Source organism: Gopherus evgoodei, chromosome 4 (assembly GCF_007399415.2).
Source record: "Gopherus evgoodei ecotype Sinaloan lineage chromosome 4, rGopEvg1_v1.p, whole genome shotgun sequence".
In the NCBI taxonomy this organism is placed as follows: Eukaryota; Metazoa; Chordata; order Testudines; family Testudinidae; genus Gopherus; species Gopherus evgoodei.
Window position 1 is genome coordinate 26,917,677 of NC_044325.1, and position 12,985 is coordinate 26,930,661.

Genomic DNA, 12,985 nt, shown 5'->3' on the forward strand with positions numbered 1-12,985 from the left:
GTTATAACAGGGTGGGAAAAGGATTTGCTATGGTAACCATCTTTTGATCCTCCAATAAAATTAAGTGACCAGCTTTAAAAGTAAATTTCACTTGGCACTGCTGTGCTTGCCAACTGAAACACAGTACTCATTTCGGGTTACAGAACAGTTGGGTGAGGAAGGCATGTTGTCTTTTGGATTTGCACATCTGGATGCTGTCCTTCTTCCTCTCTTTTGGCATACATGCTGTCAACGGTGTGTGGGAAGAAGGTGAAGGAAGCAGGTCTGGGTATTTCTGCATGTGATAGGGGTTGAACTGTCTAAGGGAAAAAAGGCATTTACAAGGGAACTCACTGAAGGTACAAGTACACTTTCACTATCTCTAGATCAGGAGCTTTCAACCTGAGATTTGCAAGCAGGTATCGAGGAGTCACAGTTGCCCTTCCTTTTGCGTATTATAGGTGGGAACTCCTTCCCATATATTATAAGAGCGGGGCTATGGAACAGGTTGAGGATTATTAGTCTGTGTGATGACTGGGGGAGTAAAAGACTGCAACCACTACCAACTAAGTGTGTATATCCATCTACTTCCCAAATGTTCTGGATTGACTGCCCTCTGGACCCTAGAACAGGTAACTTGAGTCATGATTGTGTATGTTTGAGGGGGCTAGGATGGCACTGCTATCTCAATTGGTTATGTGAAGTTTTTTGCAAGTGAGATGTAGAAAAGAAAAGGAATGGAAGATGCAATTAACTCTACTTGCCAGGAAGTGTCATTCTACACCACTCTCATCACATGAATCCTGCTGTAATGTAGGAATGATACAGAACATCCAGTCAATATTTATGATATGCAATAAACAAAAATCACTGACACAAACTTACTGTACTTTCAGGTGACTCATCAAGTCAGTAGGTGAATTATATTGCTTTAATTAATTACTGTCCTATTGCGCATTTTTAAAGTTTAGCGCTCCATTCTGCTCTGATGTTAAAAAAAAAATATTACAAACCAGGATGTTCTTTCTCACCCTGGAAAATCTAGCACCTACTTTTAGAATAGACACATTCCTGGCGGTTAATAAAACCAGATAAGTAAATGTTCTGACATGTACCTCTGTAGAAGTAAACTGTTAACTACAACAAGATGTCTTCTACTTTGTAATTTCTTCCTATCCGCCATTCTGGACTGATGGATTACCTCATTAGGTTAAGTATCAGAGGGGTAGCCATGTTAGTCTGGATCTGTAAAAGCAGCAAAGAATCCTGTGGCACCTTATAGACTAACAGACGTTTTGGAGCATGAGCTTTCGTGGGTGGGTATTCACCCACGAAAGCTCATGCTCCAAAACGTCTGTTAGTCTATAAGGTGCCACAGGATTCTTTGCTGCTCATTAGGTTAGGCAGCACATATTCAATAGAAGATAAGAATTCTTGGTTCTCTCTAGATCGCTTGGATTCTCCTTTCTGAATTCTTTATTTAGTTTAGCTTAAGGGCAATTGCAGCCTCAGTAGTCCTGTACAGAGAAGTGTTTCTCTTTAAGCCTCCTGCTTCAAAGGATTTCCACAGCTGGGAAGGGGACAGTGCTCAGCAATTACTGATAGAACTTTCTACTTCTGGCCCGGAGTGTGAGTGTTTTCATACACCCACACCTTGGCCTGAAACCATCATGTAGTATCCAACTTGGCTCTTAATGAAATTTCTCCATGTTAATGAATGCATTGGAAAGGGAAGACTTCACTGAAGATGGGGAGGAAAAAAATTCTGCTTGGTCAAAAGAAAAACCCTTGAGCTTAATGTTCAAAAGCATGAAAGCTAACAAGGTGGAAGCTTAAACTGGGTTTGGCTTTAAGTACCTCAAGTAACCTTACCTTTTGCTTTGGATGCTACAGTGTAATCCACACCGAGTGGGATTCTTTCCAGAGATGATACGCAGAAGGAAAGCCTGACACAAGTTCAGTGACACAGAATAGTTTCTTTATGATATTAACACCTGATTTAGTAATATTGATGCAGAAATTATTTTTCCTTTGGGATGTGTGCTTGAAACTATATTCTTCTGAGAGAGACAGGAAGAAGGTTCCCCAGGACTCCTTCCACTGCTTCTTTGTCAACAAGAATAGGAAGCAAAGTTGTACTGGAACCTCTGTCGTAATTTAATCTAAATGGAAGTGTAAGTATGATGTTTGAGCCAGAACACAGAGGTGTGTGAACTCAGCTCTTGGGTCCTGATTCAGCAAAGCATTGAGCACATGCTTAAGTACTTTTTAGAACTGGGAACTTGATGGCTGCTGTTGCTTCCATCCAAGTGGTAAAGTCCTGTTAAAACAGTAACGTAGACGAGAAATTCTTCAAGGATGAGCTTCTAAAACTGAGGCTAACCTAACTAGGTCAGTGGGAAAGGTCCTGGTGTTGTAGCAGTTTGCTTGACTGTCTACCTCTGCAAAGGCAGCTGTTGAGATTTAGTGATTCTATGAACTCTTTGAGAATCAAGGGGTGGAAAGATCTTCGTTATCTCTGCATTTCTGCCCAGAGGAAATATAACGAACAAAATACATCTTTCTCTGAAAATATTTTTTGTGTGTAAAAACCATATTTCATATTCCAGACAAGGCATCCAGTAACATGAAAGGTATGCACAAAAGTATAATAGTGAGCTGAGTGATACTCTCTTCCATTACTGCCATCACTTATTTTAATTTATTCAAACATTTTATTAAATACAGTGGGATTCAGTAAATTTTTCTTTTCATATCCTTACACATGGATCCCACTCTTGGTGTGCACATACCCCATTCACAGGAGATCAGAATTTTTGACCGGTAGTGTCCATTGGGACTGGACGTACCCTTGCATGACCCATACCAAAGGAATAAAGGACAGAGCATCCCTAACACTAGCCACCAAGAATCCTAATAAGACTCTGAGGGCTTGTCTACATCAGAAAGTTGCAGCGCTGGTGAGGGAGTTACAGCGCTGCAACTTAGGAGGTGTACACATCTGCAGGGCACCACCAGCGCTGCAACTCCCTGTTTGCAGCGCTGGCCGTACTCCCGTTTTGTCTCTGATGTAGAGGATCCAGTGCTGGTGATCCAGCGCTGGTAATCAAGTATAGACACTTACCAGCGCTTTTCTTGACCTCCGTGGAATAAGCAGGTATCCCAGCATACCTGAGGAAGCCTCTGGTAATCAAGCTGGTCTCCTTCCCCGGTTTGCTCTCGCGTTCCCCGAACCCCGAGCAAGCAGGTCTCCTTCCCTGCGGTTTGCAGGGTGGTTCCGGGAACGCGAGAGCAAACCGCGGCGAAGCTGGTCTCCTTTCCCGGTTTGCTCTCTCGTTCCCCGAACCCCCGAGCAAGCAGGTCTCCTTCCCTGCGGTTTGCAGGGTGGTTCGGGGAACGCGAGAGCAAACCGCGGCGAAGCTGGTCTCCTTTCCCGGTTTGCTCTCGCGTTCCCCGAACCCCCCTTGAAGCCGCCCAACAGCGCTGCAGTGTGGCCACATCTAACACCACTTGCAGCGCTGGTTGCTGTAAGTATGGCCACTCTGCAGCGCTGGCCCTATACAGCTGTACTAATACAGCTGTAACAACCAGCGCTGCAAAATTTTAGATGTAGACATGGCCTGAGCTGTGAGAATGGAGGGCAGGTATGGGTTCTACATTTACAGAATGTCTCAAAGAACCAGATTCAGTGACAATGTACAAATGATTATATAAAAATACTAGAAATCTAAATACTTAGATGGGTGAGCTAGAGAGCCTGGCATTAAATGAGGATATTGATGAATTTTGGAACAATGATAAGAACATACATAAGAACAGCCATACTGGCTCAGACCAGGTCCATCTAGCCCAGTATCCAGTCTTCCGACAGTGGCCAATGCCAGGTGCCCCAGGGGGAATGAACAGAACAGGTAATCACCAAGTCATCCATTCCCTGTTGCTCATTCCCAACTTCTGGCAAACGGAGGCTAGAGACGCTATCCCAGGTCCATCAATGGCTATTAGCCAGGATGGGCAATCCTCCATGGATTTGTCTAGTTGCTTTTTGACCCTGTTATAGTCTGGGCCTTTACAACATCCTCTGGCAGAGTTCCACAAGTTGACTGTGTATTGTGTGAAGAAATACTTCCTTTTGTTTGTATTATACCTGCTGCCTATTAATTTCATTTGATGACTCCTAGTTCTTGTGTTATGAGATATAATGATAATCAATGGGAAATGGTAATACCAGAGTACAAAATATATAGGAATGAAAGAGCAGGTTGCGTTGGTGGTGGAGTTAACACTATGAGAGTCAATTAAAGTATCACTTAAATCAGCCTCTGTACCAGATGACTGGAGGGTAGCTAATGTAACACCGATTTTTAAAATAGGCTCCAGAGATAATCCAGGCAATTTACAGGCCAGTAAGTTTTACTTCAGCACCAGACAAATTGGTTGAATCTATAGTAAAGAATAGAATCATCAGACACACATGAATATAATTAAGGCTACATGTAAGTCACAGAGGTCATGGAAGTCACGGAATCCCTGACTTCCAGAAACCTCCCTGACTTTCTCTGCTTCAGCCCTAGCGTCTGCAGGACTCTGGACCTGGCAGCCAGTGGGGCCCTAGCAGAGTTCCAGCAACAGGGGGCCTTCTGCAAGGTTCCAGCAACAGGTGACAGACTCCAGAGGGGGCTGTCCTCAGGGTTCCAGTGACAGGTGACAGCCTCGCATGTGTGGGTACGGGGGACACGCCTCGGGCGAGCAGCTGGAGGTGTCCCATTTTCTCTTTGGGAAATATGGTCACCCTGCAGCTCCCAGCCACCGTGGGCAGAGAGACCCCCCACCCCCGGCAGCTTCCAGCTGCTGCAGGCAGAGGGGCAACCCCACAGCTCTCATTCACCACGGTGGCAGGGGAAACCATGGAGCCACAGAAGGGAAAGTCACAGACAGGTCACAGCTTCTGTGAACTTGTTTATTGCCCGTGACTTGTCCGTGACTTTTACTAAAAATAACCATGACAAAATCTTAGCCTTAAATATAATGTCTTGGGGAAGAGTCAACATGGCTTTTGTGAAGGGAAATCATTCCTCATCAATGTATTAGAATTTTTTGAAGATATCAGCAAGCATGTGGACGAGTGATCCATGGTTATTGTGTCGTTGGACCTTGAGAAAGCTTTTGACAAAGTCCCTCACCAAAGGCTTGCAAGCCAAGTAAGCAGTCCTGGGATCAGAGGGAAGGTCCTCTCGTGGATCAGTAACTGGTTAAAAGATAGGAAACAAAGAATAGGGATAAATGGTCAGTTTTCATAGAGGAGAGGTAAATAGTGGAGATCCCGCAGGGATCTGTATTGGGGCCAGTGCTGTTGAACATATTCATAAAAGATCTAGAAAAAGTGAACAGCGAGGTGGCAAAATTTGAAGGTGACACAAAATTACTCAATATAGTTAGGTCCAAAGCTGACTGTGAAGAGTTACAAAGGACTCTCGCTAAACTGGGTGACTGGGCAAGAAAATGGTAGATGAAATTCAATGTTGATAAATGCAAAGTAATGCACATTGGAAAAAATAATCCTAACTATACGTGCAATATGATGGGGTCTAAATTAGCTGTTACCGATCAAGAAAGAGCTCTTGGCGTTATTGTGGATAATTCTCTGAAAACATCTGCTCAGTGTACAGCGGCAGTCGAAAAAGCTAACAGATTCATAGAACTGGAAGGGACCTCAAGAGGTCATCTTGTCCAAGCCTCTACACTCAAGGAAGGACTAAGTGTTATCTAGACCATACTTGACAGGAGTTTGTGCAACCTGCTCTTAAAAATCCCCAATGATGGAGATTCTGCCACCTCCCTAAGTAATTTATTCCAGTGCTTAACCACTTTCTTAATCACTGACAGGAAGATTTTCCAACTTAAAACGCCCTTAATGCAATTTAAGCCCGTTGCTTCTTGTCCTATCCTCAGAGGTTAAGAACAATAATTTTTCTCCCTCCTCCTTGTAACAACCTTTTATGTACTTGAAAACTGTTATGTCTCCCCTTCAGTCTTCTCTTCTCCAGACTATACAAACCCAATTTTTTTCAATCTTCCCTCATAGGTCATGTTTTTTGTTGCTCTTTTTTGGACTTTCTCGAATTTATCCACATCTTTCCTGAAATGTGGCACCCGGAACTGGACACAATACTCCAGTTGAGGCCTAGTCAGCGTGAAATAGAGCAGAAGAATTACTTCTCGTGTCTTGCTTACAATACTCCTGCTAGTACATCCCAGAATTATGTTTGCTTTTTTTTGCAACAGCGTTACACTGTTGACTCATATTTAACTTGTGATCCAGTATGACCCCAGATTCCTTTCTGCAGTACTCCTTTCTATGCAGTCATTTCCTATTTTGTATGTGTGCAACCAATTGTTCGTTTCTAAGTGGAATACTTTGCATTTGTCCTTACTGCATTTCATCCTATTTACTTCAGATGATTTCTGCAGTTTTTTCCAGATCGTTTTAAATTTTAATCCTATCCTCCAAAGCACTTGCAACCTCTCTCACCTTGTATCATCTGCAAACTGTATAAGTGTACTCTCTATGCTATTATCTAAATCATTGATTAGGATATTGAGCAGAACCGATCCCTGCAGGACCCCACTCGTTATGCCCTTGCAGCATGACTGTGAACCACTGATGATTATTCTCTAGGAATGATTTTCCAACCAGTTATTTGCCCGCCTTATAGTAGCTCCATCTAGGTTGTATTTCCCTAGTTTGTTTTATGAGAAGGACATGCGAGACATACCACATCTACCGCTTCCCCCCATCCACAAGGCTTGTTACACTGTCAAAGAAAGCTATTGGGTTGGTTTGACATGATTTGTTCTTGATAATCCATGGTGATTGTTACTTATTACTTTATTATCTCTAGGTGTTTGCAAATTGATTGCTTAATTATTTGCTCCTTTATCTTTCCGGGTACAGAAGTTAAGCCGACTGGTTTGTAAAATAAATAGGAACCATTAGGACAGGGATAGATAATAAAACAGAAAGTATAATCATGTTGCTTTATAAATCTATGGTATGCCCATACCGTGAATACTGCATACAGTTTTGGTCACCCCATCTCAAAAAAAAATTGGAAAGGTACAGAGGTGGGCAACAAAAAATATTAGGGCTTCAGAACAACTTCCAAAGAAGGAGAGATGAAAAAGATTGGAACTGTTCATCTTAGGAAAATATTGACTGGGAATGAGGGGAGTGTTATGATTAGACATCTACAAAATCATGAATGATGTAGAGAAAGCAAACGGGGGCATGTTATGTATCCCTTCATGTAACACAAGAACTAGGAGTCACTCAATGAAATTAATAGGTATCAGGTTTAAAACAAACATAAGGAAGTACTTCTTCACACAATGCACAGTCAGTCTGTGGAACTTGTTGCCATGGGATGTTTTGAAGGCCAAAACTAACAGCGGGGTTAAAAAAAAGAATTAGGTTCATGGAGGATAGATCCATCAGTGTCTGTTAGCCACATGGTCAAGTATGGAACTCCATGCTCTGGGTGTCCCTAGCCTTTGATTGCCAGAAGTTGGAATGAAGATGGATCACTTGAAATTGCCGTGTTCTGTTCATTCCCTTTGAAGCCTCTGGCACTGGCCACCGTCAGAAGACAGGATCCTGCACTAGATGGACCATTGTTTTGATGCAGTATGACTGGCCTTATGTTCTAGAAGTATAAAGTAAATAATTGTTCTTTTTCTGTTGTGCCTGAGAAATAATGTGAAGGAAGGAAAGAACCTTATTTTTACCAAGTTGCCCACACATACCATCTTGATATGTCAGTTGCCCAAGAGGGAAGAAGTGTTTGACAACTTCACCCCTCCCCACCCCCATATCTGGCTGCTAGTCTTGGTGGTGTTCTTGGTGACTAGAGTAGACCCTTTCTTTCTCCAGCATGGCTCTAGGCAATCTGGTAGCAGCCACTGCTACCTTTTAATACTTCTGTTTATTTTGAGACATCCTCCAACTGTATATAAGCAAGTCTTGAAACTTGGAGGAAGGGTTGTGTTTTTTTGGTTTTTTAAGACTAAACAGTACCATTTGGAAATAGACACCCAGAAATGTATATACACCAACCCTTGATTTTGCTGCATTTAGCCACCACACAGGATGCCAACTCTTGACAGTATTTTCCCAAAAAGTTTTACTAACTTTTTGTTTAAATATACAATAGAACCTCAGAGTTATGAACACCTTGGGAATGGAGGCTGTTCGTAACTCTGAAATGTTTGTAACTATGAACAAAACATGATTTTTTCAAAAGTTTATAACTGAAGATTGACTTAATACAGCTTTGAAACTTTGCTATGCAGAAGAGAAATGTGCTTTCCCTTTATTTTTTTAGTAGTTTACATTTAACACAATACTGTACTGTATTTTTTGGTGGTCTCTGCTGCTGCCTGATTGTATACTTCCGATTCCAAATGAGGTACAGCTCTACCTCGATATAACGCTGTCCTTGGGGACCAAAAGATCTTACCGCGTTGTAGGTGAAACGGTGTTATATTGAACGTGCTTTGATCCACCAGAGTGCGCAGCCCCGCCCCCCCGAAGCACTGTTTTACTGTGTTATATCCAGATTCATGTTATATCGGGTGGTGTTATATCAAGGTAGCGGTGTATGTGGTTGACTGGTCAGTTCGTAACTCTGGTGTTTGTAACTATGAGATTCTGTTGTATGGGGTTTGTTCTTTTATAATGACCCTTTCGGTAGAATATAAGAGCCTGCATTTAAGTGAGAATACTCACTTGATGTTCCCATTTTTAACTTTTTTAAAAAAATAAAGCTATTCAAAGCTGTTTCATATAGAATTGATTAGTTTGAATTGGAGTTCATGTAATGCTGAATGCCATATTTTATAGCTGTTCCCTAAAGATGGGGCTGCCTAAGCTTAAAAAAGCAATATCTGATTTTGTTGTATATTAAGTGTTTGTTTAGTTTAAATACATGTCTGTATCTTTTTTGATCAGCTTGAAAAATTTGCATGCTATGCAGCAGCCATCTACTATACTTTATTAAATATCTGTCAATTATAAATATCAAGGTTTTACATTAATGTCAAGATAGTACATCAAAAATTCATGGAATATGTGACTTTTTCCAAGGGTATTTAATACTTAATGCATTTGTGTCATTTTTCTTTCTAGATATATTGACAGGTTTTATTAAGTGTTTGTTAGGGAGATTTCATTTTTACCAAGGGACTATAAAGAGAAGCTGCATGCTAAATCAATTTTTTAATCAGAATATTGTTAATGTTTTTTGTCTTCAAACCCTTATAATCTATCGACTTAATTTAAATTTCTCGATATATTTTTAAGTAGAATGATGAAATAGTTCAGGGCAGAAATCTAATATGGTCAGATATGCTGACTTTAGTGTATTTTAATTTCTTTAAAATAGCTACTAGACTATTGCATTGTGGAAAGTGTTCTTATAAATATGGTAATTACATATTTTTGGTAATTTTATTCTGTCTTGCATCTTTTATTACAAAACCATATCGTTCTTGCCCTTTGTTGTAATTAATAAAAACACTGGTTACATGCACCTGAACTGTTAAGATGTAGCAGTCTCTAATTTCTAGAAATATATAAATGAGGGAATTAATGGAACGTACAGCCTTCACCCTGAGGTCACATGTTCAAATCTGGATTGATGTATGTTGTGACTGAAAGTTGTTACCATCTGATGGCTGTTCAGTAGCCCATCTGAAATAAACTGGTGGTCTCAGTACAGTTCCTTGTTGTCAGATGTCTCCATTACAAAAACTACACCATCAAAATTAACACTAATCTACACTCTTGGAGAGGTGAATGGCTGATTGATCATAGTGTGAACTACCCTCTTGCTTTCTAGAGAGATGCTTGCTGTAGGTCATGGTTAAGACACATTGGCCGAATAATAATTTCTGCCTGTATAGTATTTGATCTGAGGCTTCATTTAAGAACTTTACTTTAGTGTGCTCAGTCCTAGACCTTTAAAACGAATTTGGATTTCAAAGAAAAAATCAGTAAAAATATTGAGATGCTTACTTTCCTGTTTATATGCCATTTAACTGTTGTTGTTTTTTTAGTACATTCTAACTACTGGTCTGTTGACAATCATTCATCCTGTCAAAAGTGGTTGTTGGGATGAAAAATAAGTCTCTCTTGTATACCTAAAATTTCTTTTGATCTCATGATAAACAGCTGCATACTGTTAGTTTAAAGTAGCATCAGTTTACACTAAATATTTCAAATACTAGGATTTCACAGTGGTGAATTAGTTTGAACCACCAGTGTCAAGTTAGTAATGCTGGAGGAGATTTTCATTTTAGTGTCCTGTTTATCCTAACACCAGCTATTGCGAATTAAGGGAGGAGGGTTTGGAAGGATTTTGACCTTGCCTGGCCATGCTATGATTAATGATCAAATTCAAGAGGAAATAATCCAATAATTTTGTGCATAGCATTTTGGTGATTATTCTGCTCCAGTCCCAGTAGGTGGCATCAGTGCCACACTGACAAAGTCTCTCCTCGTGAATTGAACTGTTTAGTCAAAGCTAATATCAATATGACAGTTGGAAAAACTCCATGTCACTTTTCTTAAGCAAAATTGTTTCAATACAAAAAAAAATACAGTGAGAAATACATCATCTTTGTAAGCATTAGCAATATGAAGATTTATTCCTGAATTAACTCAGTGGATTAAATATAATTGGGAAACAATCAGAAATTACTTTAGGAATTTCCCTATTCGCAGAAAATTTTCTTTAGGATTTCTAGGTATAGAATGACGTTTAAAGCTTTGACAGTTATTCGTTTGTAATAGAACTGGGCATAAATGTTCTAGTGGAAATTTTTTAAAATTAATCTGTTATGCTGCTAATTTTTTTTAATTTCTCTTCTGAATGTTAACTTTCCTGGATGCTTAGTTCGTTATGGCAAGGTTTAATCTTTAAACTATTAGTATACTGCTAATCAAAATGGAAATAAGTTGTCATAAAGAAATAGAGTTTTTTAGAATTGTAACGGAATACATCATTTCAGCTATCTCAGATTCTAGCATGTTCATCTTCTAATTATGGTATAGTTTGGTGGGAAAGAGAGCCTCCTAAAGAATGCTGCTTGTGGCTCAATATTGTGTGTGTTAGTGGCTTTGTGAGAAAGAGAAATCGTTTTGTAAAATGTGCTGTTAAGTTTAAACATATGTAATTTGCTGTGCAATGTAATACATATATAGATATTAAAATCCTATAGAAATGTAGATGTTCACACTGAATTCTTAAAATAAAAGCTCAGATTATTAACTTTTTACTTGAAAATGATCAATTTCAGAGTTAATCCAGCCAAAGGGTTAACTACCGGCATTGGGGAGAGCAGACACCTGGGACCTAACACCCAATTGGCAGTCTTTTGTAATGTATAATTTGCCTAAAATTGTGCACTGAGCACAAGCTTTTGTTTTCTAATTGATTTACGGTTTGAGCCACTTTTACCTCATCCCCTACTGTCCTGCACACAGTGCCAGCAAGTACATTACAGTGAGAGATGATAAATTACCATGCACTTGTGATACTAATGTGTCAAGAGTAAAAACTGCATACTACATGGAGCTTCATGTATTAACAGTGTTGCAAAGATACAGCCAAGCAAAAATTCATTTATATATTAAGAAATAACCATTTGTTCATTTGATTGCTTACTGCAATCTGTCTGCAGACTTAATTGAAACGCAAGATTAAAATTATAGTCATGTAGCTTTCAGTCTGTTAATTGGTATAAAGTTTTAAAGTGGTTGAAAAGTCCAAGTCTTTTTAGAAAATGTATGATAGGCTATTTTAGACATACTGCATATTGTATACTTCATTTACCAGAAACGAGTGACAGGATTTACAGGTTTAAAAAACTTTTTTTAACCACAGTACTTCATTTGCTAATGTCAACTAAGGTATGTATATAACTTTTATATCTAATCTGATAAATAATGTAAGCAAAAATAATTACCCTACTTCTGGATGAATGTCTCTACATATAGTTGCTTCACTAAACCTAACTATGCTAGTCACTAAAACTATTTATTTAAATATTTTAATCTATTGAGATTCCTAAAGTGTGGCATAACTGTGAATAAATCCTTTGTGGCTACAACAAAGGAAAGAAAGACTTAGAATAAATTCAGTCTCCATATATAAGATGCAGAATTAAGATTCCAGGATAGGAGAGGGGATTGTAGAATTTGTTGAAACCTAATGTTCATGTCTTGTTTAGGTTTTGTGAGGTTGATTGTTTTCTACCTTTATGGAGTCAGTCCACCTTAAATTTTTATTTTTCTATGGTGTCTATGGGTTCCAGTCTTGAAATATGAAGAAACAGATTTATGGCGGCTGCTGGGCACAACAAATTAAGTTGACAGTGATGTATGAGAGCATAATAGCATGATGATCCCTCTGTAGCGCGACTGGACGCCTCCTGCTTCATTTGGCTCTTGTTAGGATCTGTTAGGCAGCTAAATAATGAAAATTCTGCTGACTGATTTCTGATTTTTTTTTTTCCCCCCCCATCCCAGACCCATCCTAATGCCAGCAAACTGCCCTTAAAGGATTCTTTCACTTATGATGACTACAGGTTTGTGTGCTGTTTTTTTAAAGTGAATCTTGGGATCTTGAAAAGTGAGAAATGCTTCACTAGGAAGCGGGAGGGGAAAACCAACCCTGTTTGCTAAACCATTTAAAACATCAGTGTATGCTGCCCACAGGTACTGTTTTTAGAAACAACAAAGAATAGGGTAAGTGTCCTGTTTCAACAGTCGTATAGAAATTGTCATTAATCTAGGGTAAGAAGAGAAGTTAATTTAGCCAAATGATACGTGACAGCCTGAGATTAGTGTGGTGTTGTGTAGTTTTTAGATAACTTTTATTCTGGCGTTTAAGCCTCTTTATTTTTCAGAAAAGGTTTTACCAGCATATATTACCTCAGAAGTGATATT

At 39.4% G+C, this 12,985-nt stretch overlaps 1 protein-coding gene across 5 annotated transcripts in view; it reads left to right on the forward strand.

Moving 5' to 3' along the window:
- The window catches only part of SETD3 (SET domain containing 3, actin histidine methyltransferase), an 83,389-nt gene that overhangs the window by 54,861 nt on the left and 15,543 nt on the right, over positions 1-12,985 (forward strand). For all 5 annotated transcript variants that reach the window (XM_030558779.1, XM_030558778.1, XM_030558777.1 and 2 more), the window contains one exon: positions 12,566-12,624. In XM_030558779.1, the coding sequence (XP_030414639.1) occupies positions 12,566-12,624 (59 nt within the window). The remainder of the gene's footprint in view (positions 1-12,565; positions 12,625-12,985) is intronic.